We start from the raw sequence: 9,321 nt of genomic DNA, 5'->3' as shown, positions 1-9,321 counted from the left end.
GGCCTTGAGTTTGACACATGTGGTTTAGATCTAATTGAATAATTACTTGCTGTGAATAAGTGTGCCTGCAGGGTGGACCCATTGGTACCATCTTGATTATATTCTATTTCTATGGACATTTATAAATAATTTTTTTTAGAATATTATTGAAAAGTTAACTTATTCCAGTAACCATCTCAAAGAGAAACACATTATACAGATGTATTCCACTCAGTCTGATATTTTCCAGCCTTCATTTCTGTTGGTTTTAATTATTTTCAGCTTCTATTTGATGAAGCATGATATTAAAGATTAGAATGCTACGTCAGACCAATTAAAACACCTTTTTAATCCAGAAATATAAGCTTCATGAAAGTTTTGTTTAATATTTGCTTAATTGTTGTCATTTTCTAAATGCAGATTTATTTTGCATCAGAACTGGTGGTGTTGAAAGCTGTGTTTGCTCTTGTGTTTTTCCAGGTGGAGTGGGAGTCATATCCGATGGGGTCAGCCTTTCAGACTTAGACATGTGACCACAGGAAAATATCTGAGCCTGACTGAAGACAAGTCTCTTCTTCTGATGGACAAAGAGAAAGCCGATGTGAGGTCCACTGCCTTCTGCTTCAGGTTGTCCAAGGTAAATCCTCAGTGAAGACTACCACAGCGCCAGTAAATACAAGTGACAACCTGACTGAGTTTTTGTTCTCTGATGCCCATCAGGAAAAGCTGGACCCTGGTGTGAGGAAGGAGGTGGATGGGATGGGTACACCAGACATTAAGTATGGTGACTCTGTGTGCTATATTCAACATGTCAACACCTCCCTGTGGCTTACATACCAAACTATTGATGCAAAGTGTGCACGCATGGGTGGAGTACATAGGAAGGTATTATGCAATACATTTAATTCATTTAATCTTTAATGTGTTTTCAGCAGACCTTTCTGGATTCAAGGTCGCTGTGAATAACTATAAGAAACCAATAGTGCCATAGATTTCAACTGGAGGTACACCAGTTGATTGGTGTACCTCCAGTTGAAATCTATGGCAGTCTGGGTATATCTGACTTACACCAATCTTACTAACTTTTACAATAAAAGCAAAGTACTTGCTTTTTCTTCCTGAATAAATTAAAAAAAAATGTTACTTGACAATAAACTGTTGTAATATAAAACAATGGCATATCATCAAGAGCCCACAGTTACAGAGCTGTCTCTTTGCCAACCATCCTGGTTGTGGGACCATGAGGGTGGGACCAGGAGGGTCCCACCACCCAACACAAATGAAAGCCAACTACATGAATTACAGAATATCTCATTTGGGACTGCAAAGTGGTGCAGTTGGTAGAGCTGTTGCCTTGCAGCAAGAAGGTTCTGGGTTCGATTCCTGGCCCCGGTCCTTCTGCATGGAGTTTGCATGTTCTCCCTGTGCATGGTGGGTTTTCTCCAGGTACTCCGGTTTCCTCCCACAGTCCAAAAACATGACTGTCAGGTTGATTGATCTCTCCAAATTGTTCCTAGGTGTGAGTGTGTGTGTGCATGGTTGTGTCTCTGTGTTGCCCTGTGACAGACTGGTGACCTGTCCAGGGTGACCCGGCCTCTCACCCAGAACATTAGCTGGAGATGGGCACCAGCAACCCTCCTGACCCCACTAAGGGACAAGGGGTACAGAAAATGGATGGATGGATCTCATTTGCTCCTATGCAATAATATTATAATGCATAAACAGTTTAAAAGAATACATTAAGATTTTCCTTGTTTTTTTATGTCTAAGTTTATATCAGAGGATATTGCAGTTAAACTTTTCATCATAATTATTGAGCTACTTTAACAGCTGAGGCAAATGTTACACTGTGTGTAGAGAGAGAGCAGTGTTTGTTACACAGCTCTGCAGTTAAACTTACATTTTATAACAAAGACCAAATGGTTACAATTTCATCTCCATTTAGCTTCATATTTTAGCTATTTGAATCATTGGCACCTTTTACAGATGTAGTTACATTGCTAACAGAAGTTTATGTGTGTCAGTCCCTGTAGAGCTGGTATTAAACTGTGAAACATTTAAATCCAGCATGTTCCATAATACTATGATTTTTTTCAGGAAGTTCCAACAGAGCAACTTCCAACTTCTTATCTGCTGACAAATTAGTCTCCTTTGTGCCAACATGAACAAGGCACCTTATATGCTTCATCTAATCTAATTTTAAACTCTTCACTGACAGCCAAAATATCAAATTGAGCCTCAATATTTTTTTCAGAATTTTAGTTTACAACTGACCATTCAGAGATTGAGACCTGTTAACTGTAAAATTGGCAGTTTTATCTGGTTTCAAAACCAGATAAGAAGAACTTTCAGCCATCGAAAGGTTCTATGGTGCTAATGCCGTCGAGACCCAGTTCTTAGTGCTTCATCAAACTTAGGCTTGCAGGATATTGTTTTGACACTATACATCTTTTTTAAAATCCCAGTTCATTCACAGTGATTCAGCATTTTCTGGGGGATTTTGTTGGTTTTGTGTGTGTTTTTTTTTAGGCCATCATGCACCATGAAGGTCACATGGACGATGGGCTCACTCTGTCTCGGTCACAACATGAGGAGAGCCGGACTGCCAGGGTCATCCGCAGTACCGTCTTTCTCTTCAACATTTTCATCAGGTGTGTTCTGCTACACACTCTCACCTTCACACTTTATTTACTAGAGATGCACTTAAAGAGAGATGTCACAACAGAGCACTGACAGTTTGAGTAAAACAAAACTGGAGCAAGTGCATCTTCTAAGCATCATCTCACACATTTTCATTGATAAACTGGAGTAGGAGCTCTACGAAGGATGGTCATTTGTCAGTTTTATCTTATATAAATTATACAAAGCTATTTCACTGCTTTTTAACAGAGATTAGAGAAGGTTTACTGACCCTGTCATTGACTGATATAAAAAGGAGTCTGCCACACTTTTGTTTGGGACCAGTGACAAAGATGCCTTCATTGTTACCTAAGCGCCTTACTGCTGCTGAAGTCAGAAAATGTCTGCCCGTCTTCTCTCTATTGTTTTGTTATTTGATGAAAATAGTTTCTGAGGTGTGCCTTCAGGTAGTGTTTTACATGCACAGTCCCAGCAGGTCCAGAGTGGATTCTTCTACAAGAATACATTACAGTCTTTACAGTCAACTTTCGCTAAAAAGTAGATTTAAATCATATTAGGTTGCTCTTCTTTTATTGAAGGTTTTTCTGGACTATTGGTCATTATTTGCAGCAGATCAAACAGGAAGTTGGTAGAGAATGAATCAGCAATTTGAAATGTGAACTAAGATAAGCAGATGAGACATGGTTGGAGATGTGGTTGACTGGGGACTGTTGATGTCTACGGAATACACTGAGTTCATTAGAGTGTTGTGTGCACTGTCCTCTAATTTCAGAGGGAATGTCTCCTCCTAGAGGTATAAGGGCACAATAGCTTGATTTTATCATAATCCTTTTGATAAGCACATCAGAGCCACATTTTCGCTTGATGTAGAACAGTGGTTCTTAATCAGTTTTTTTTTATTTTATTAAAAAAAACAACTTCTGTAACTATAACCATTATCCTTGGTCAGACTGGTTTTATGTAGATAAACATCTTACAGGAGCAGATCTTAGAAACTTTGTCACACAGTGAATGTGCCAGTAAAGGTTCTGCACCTCATCCGTAGTCCAATGTCAGGCTTCTAACCGTCAAATTAAATGCAGCAACTGCCGCTACGCTGAATATACCGCAACGTGTGGGGGGGGGGTGAGAGGCACCTCTGGCGAAGCACGGGGAAAATCTGGGCGGCTGTCGGCCTGCGTGCGAAAGGACGCACGCAAACCCCTGGGGTTTGATCAAACCCAGGTTAAGAACCACTGACGTAGAAGCAGCCTTTCTCTTCTCCAAAAGATTGTGTGACAAGAAAATCCTGATGAATACAAGAAAACATCAGTTCAGACCAGAATCCATCCAAACATGAAGAGATGTAAACAAATGTTATGAAGTACAGGAACATAATCAATGTGACAGTATTAGGAAGTAGCAAATGTGTGCACAAACTTGCAACTTGATGAAAGGGAGTCCCAACAGTGTGCCAGTCATTCTGCTCAGGATACAGAAATACTGCATTAGTGGGAACCTCTTAACCCCTGAGTAGAACCCATTTACTGCACAGGAAGACAGAAAAAGAGATTTAATCACTTGAGTACCAGTGGTTGTGTCTGAGACAGCAGACTGTTTTCTGAAGCCACTCCGCAGTTCTGTAGATAAACATATCTGAGGAGGAGATCAGCCTTGTCAATTACTGGAGCAATAACCTGTCACATAAAGTTTAAAACTCAGGATGGATGCACTGCAGGCAGAGACGGTTGCCCTAATGTAGGATAGAGCAAGTCATATTGCCAAGATCCTCATTCCTAAGAGGAACACAGGTCAGTGGTGAAAACCTGGAGGAGCTGAAAAACAAAATTGCTAAAAGATGAAATACGTTGGAAAAGAGAAAAGGACAAGAACATTAAACACAAGGAAAGATAACACTGTTAAAGTGCAAACCATCTGTGAAGCCATGAGTATGTATCCTTTAAGTTCTAGGCTTTTCTGTGTTTTTTGGGTGTTTTTTGGCTTAATCTTTTCATTTGGCAGAATCTGGGCTGTGTTTGAGGCTAGCTTTGAATCACTTTAGAACCTGGTAAAAGCAGTCCAGTATGACACATGTTAAATATTTATGATCATAAATCAAGTTCTATTTGACCTGGATATACATGTGAAGGGACATATATACATGATATAATTATATTTATGAAGATGGCTTTTAACTTTGCAAGTAGTCATTTTAAGTCCAAGGCAGTTCCCACGAATTACTTACTTATCAGTCAGTCTGAGCTTTACAGTTTATTCTATAACCAGAACTGTACATTGGACTGATTTCATTAAAGACATTCTGTTCTATGGAATCTGCAGAGGTCTGGACACAGTGAGAAAGAAAGGAAAAAGTTCTACTTTAGATCTTCCAATAGACTCAGTCAGTCTGAGTCTACAAGATCTGATTGGCTACTTCCAACCACCTGAAGATCACCTGGACCATGAAGACAAGCAGAACCGGCTGAGAGCTCTAAAAAACAGACAGAACCTCTTCCAAGAGGAGGTAGGAAGCAACTCCAGGTGTGTGTGTGTGTGTGTGTGTGTGTGTGCGTGTGTGTGTGTGTGTGTGGGTGTGTGTGTGTGTGTGTGTGTGTGTGTGTGTGTGTGTATTACAGGGTTTCTCACTCAGAGCAAAGCCAGACGACATAGACCTTTGGTTGGATCATGATATCAGTTTCCTCTTGGTGACTTTGACCTGACAAATGTAACCATATGACTATCACATGACCATGATTTGTTCTGCTCCCCCTAGAGGAGAGAGGGAGGAGATCACTCCAAGATTTCAGCTTGGTGTGTGAAAATGCTGTGACTGCAGTAGGGCAAACCAAATCTGCAGGATATTTGTACATGCAGTGATCTCACCACCTCTGGGGTCTTGGTCAGCCCCAGTTCACCCATTTTGTCTATCTCCAGTTTAGAGAAAACGTTGGCAGCCCTGCTGTTAAATGGCTGATGGCTTTCAACTGCTGATACAGCTGAAGGTGGCAAGAGGAGCAGTTTCTGGCTGTTGATGCCGCCCTCAAGAATTTCTTTATAATTGTTTCAGGCATAAAAGGGCAGTGCTGCCATCCCTGGGGGTTAGCCATCATTTTTCACCTCAGTGACAGTAACTCAGGGGGCAGAGATAACTGGCAGATTGCCGGTTCAAATTCTAGTTCTGTCTGCTTCAGTTATGTCCTGGGGCAAGACACTCGACCCAACTGGTCCTCTGGTGGTGGCCAGTGATGCTCACTGTGTGTACCCTGTCAGTCTGCACTAGGACAGCTGTGGCTTCAGTGTAGGTTACCGGCACCAGCTAATGAGTGAATGGCTGAATGTAGTATGAAACTGTTTTTGAGTGCCTTTTGTTTGTTGGAAGTGAATAAACAGGAAATCCTTTCCAGATTTCTGAAGCAGTCTTCAAGTGCATAAGTTCTCCACAGATACCCCACATACATACCACACTCTGCTCTTTCTACATTGTGGCATTTTCTGACAATTTTGTGCGGGAAACCTAAAATTGTGCAGGTAACTGTTTGGACAGCTCAGTAGCAGCACTAAGGGGTTTACATGTGATTCTTCATTCAGATATCTAAAAATATAATTTTGACTAGTCATAATTAGGTTCGAAACATCTTAAGTTGTAATTACAGATATGTGTCCCATCAAATGAAAAATCCGGTGACGTCATTTGAGATATCTTAAAAGGAATTTGACTCGTCAAAATGTAATTGAAGATATCTTGAATTATTATACCTTCTAAACCAGAATATAAATGCAGATATTTTAAATGACCATTATGGAGAGTCGAAATGTAGTTTTATCTAGTCAAAATGCATTTTGAGATATCTAGGATGTAATTACGGAGAGTCAGATGAAACTGATTTTATGTCAAAATGGCCTGCCATAGTGCTTTACCCCTGTGCCACCGCAGCATCCAAAGAGAGAACCTGGTCTTTTGTTCAGGTGATGCTCTGAACGGAAATGAAACAAGAGCTTCCCTTTTATGCTCAGCTCTTTCTTCACCACACCAGACATGTAAATAATAACAATACACTACTGTATTTGGGTCTTGCTGTGTGTTTCTCCCCATTTGTCATGTTTAGCCCCAGCAACAAAATAAAACTGATCATTATATTAAAATCCAGGAAGCAGAAAATAAAATAGAAAATCTACAGCTCATCATTCTGAAGAAAGCAATCTGTTGCTACAGAGTAGCACAGTCATAAGGACTGTCTGATGCCCGTAGTGAAAAAGAGAAAACTGAACTCCTTGTGTTTGTGTAGGGGATGATCAGCCTGGTGCTGGAGTGTATTGATCGTCTCCATGTGTACAGCAGCGCAGCTCACTTTGCTGAGGTGGTTGGAAGGGAGGCTGCAGAGGCCTGGAGCTCCATCCTGAACTCCTTGTATCAACTGCTGGGTACACACAGTATACACAGATGTGGACACGTTTTACACACTTGCAGCCTCTGCTGACGTCTTGTCTAATCCACCTTCCTTTCTTGTTTCAAGCTGCACTGATCCGGGGAAACAGGAAAAACTGTGCTCAGTTTTCCGGCTCTCTGGACTGGCTGATAAGCAGACTGGAGCGACTGGAAGCTTCTTCAGGTACAGCAGCTTGAACTTCAGCAAGACATGGAGGATGTGTGTACGTTTAGTGATCTAGGAGAAAAAGAAACGGGCTTGATGCTTTGTGAGGATTTCACAACATGGAACAACAAGACTTAATTATTAAGATAAAATGATACATTTCAGAGTCCAAGTTAATTAAGCATTTTCATTTTCTTCTAGAGTAGAAAGTTATTTTAACATCTTGTTGTGGAAATCCTCAATGTTTGGAAGTCAGCTGGCCAAAAAAAGTCATCAGTACCCTGGAATCTAAAATCAGTCTGCGGCTCCAGCTGTGGGGCAGGACTCTGTGACTTGCTTATAGAGGTGAACACCAAACTCACTAAACTAAAAATGTTGTACTCGGGTCAAAAACCAAAATAAAGCTTTAGAGAAATACTGAAAAAACAAGAAAACTAAGTAATGCTGATTATATCTAAAGTTTCCAAAACTTGACTGGACAATTTTTGAAGGGTAAAAATGGAGGAAGGCAAGAGACGACATTTTGTTCATAGTGAAACCAGAAGAATTTAAAAGCATGCAAAGCAGAAAACTGTGATTTGGAAACGACATGTTTCCAAATCAGTTTGTGTTGTGAAACCAACAGGCCTAAAACCAGATTGCCTCATTTTGTGGACTTTTCCCTGTGTCAGCAGTTTCTGAGATTTTAAAGATTGATTAATTGATTCTTTTTGCTAGGTATCTTGGAGGTGCTTCATTGTGTGCTGGTGGAAAGCCCAGAAGCCCTAAACATAATCAAAGAAGGACACATCAAATCTATCATTTCACTTCTGGACAAGCATGGACGCAACCATAAGGTAGTTCACCACTATAGAAGATTTTAAATGACATAATCAAATTCCTAAAGCTTCACATGTGCTTTTGGACATTTGGAAATCCTTGTAGTCCTTGTAAGTGCTTATTTAGACAGACTTAGGCTAAGTTCAACTGACAAAAATGTGTTTAAAATGTTTGTAATGAAAACTCAGATAAATGCCCTGAAGTGACCTAAATGTACTGATACAGCTTGGGGAAGAAAGGAGAGCTAATCTGTGGTCTGTTGGTGCTGACCAGGTCCTAGACGTGTTGTGTTCACTGTGTGTCTGTAATGGCGTGGCAGTGCGCTCCAACCAGCACCTGATCTGTGATAACCTGCTGCCAGGAAGAGATCTGCTGCTGCAGACCCGCCTTATCAACCACGTAAGCAGGTATACACACACGCGCATGTGCGCACACACACACACACACACACACACACACACACACGCAGAGAAAATTGAACTGACTACAGTGAACTGAAACATTTTTGACATTTTTTTGTGGAGGTTAAAGAAACAAATCCAGTTGTACCTTCAGTACTCGTCCTCATGTCATTGTTGTCTTTATGTTTTCTAATTTTCCTGTCTGCTTTATTTCTGTCAACAGTATGCGCCCAAATATCTTCCTGGGTGTCAGTGATGGCTCTGCCCAGTATAGAAAGTGGTACTATGAACTTATTGTGGATCAGACGGTGCCATTTGTCACGTCTGAACCCACTCACCTCAGGGTTGGCTGGGCCAACACCAGCGGCTATGCGCCGTACCCCAGTGGAGGGGAGGGCTGGGGAGGCAATGGGGTGGGTGACGATCTCTACTCCTACGGCTTCGATGGACTTCATCTGTGGTCAGGTAAGCATTGTGATCATGCCCTGTTTATGCAACATGAGAAAAACATTGTTTCTTGTTGTTGTTCTTCAGAATAGTAACCATGTACAGTGATTTGTAAATATGTTCATACACTAAACGACCTAACCAAAAATAATGGCAAGCAAGAAATAAAAAATAATCATCTTCTAGCTTTATTTCTTCATTTTTTATTTCTAATTTGGCCCTTGAAGAGAGGCTCAGATGAACAATGTGACAAAAACTTTGGTTATCTTTTTGAAAAAACAAGAAATAAAAGAATTTTAATAAACAGCATACTGTGCTGATAAATGATGAGAAGGTGTCGAGGAATCTGGTATGGGTGTGAGATCTGTCCAGGTATACGCAGAAAAATGGAATAAAGGCCTGGGAAATAACAGTATAACCCTGATTAATGATTAAAAGATGATTATAAATGTTAAGTGATTATA

At 40.6% G+C, this 9,321-nt stretch overlaps 1 protein-coding gene across 2 annotated transcripts in view; it reads left to right on the top strand.

The window, feature by feature from the left end:
- ryr2a (ryanodine receptor 2a (cardiac)) overlaps nucleotides 1-9,321 on the top strand; it is a 157,389-nt gene that overhangs the window by 9,285 nt on the left and 138,783 nt on the right. For both annotated transcript variants that reach the window (XM_017310781.1, XM_017310782.1), the window contains exons 5-13: nucleotides 460-616; nucleotides 700-864; nucleotides 2,509-2,630; nucleotides 4,939-5,122; nucleotides 6,885-7,020; nucleotides 7,113-7,208; nucleotides 7,908-8,026; nucleotides 8,283-8,416; nucleotides 8,634-8,875. In XM_017310781.1, the coding sequence (XP_017166270.1) occupies nucleotides 460-616; nucleotides 700-864; nucleotides 2,509-2,630; nucleotides 4,939-5,122; nucleotides 6,885-7,020; nucleotides 7,113-7,208; nucleotides 7,908-8,026; nucleotides 8,283-8,416; nucleotides 8,634-8,875 (1,355 nt within the window). The remainder of the gene's footprint in view (nucleotides 1-459; nucleotides 617-699; nucleotides 865-2,508; nucleotides 2,631-4,938; nucleotides 5,123-6,884; nucleotides 7,021-7,112; nucleotides 7,209-7,907; nucleotides 8,027-8,282; nucleotides 8,417-8,633; nucleotides 8,876-9,321) is intronic.

This window comes from Poecilia reticulata, linkage group LG19 (assembly GCF_000633615.1).
Source record: "Poecilia reticulata strain Guanapo linkage group LG19, Guppy_female_1.0+MT, whole genome shotgun sequence".
In the NCBI taxonomy this organism is placed as follows: Eukaryota; Metazoa; Chordata; class Actinopteri; order Cyprinodontiformes; family Poeciliidae; genus Poecilia; species Poecilia reticulata.
This window is presented reverse-complemented; position numbering and strand designations above follow the sequence as displayed.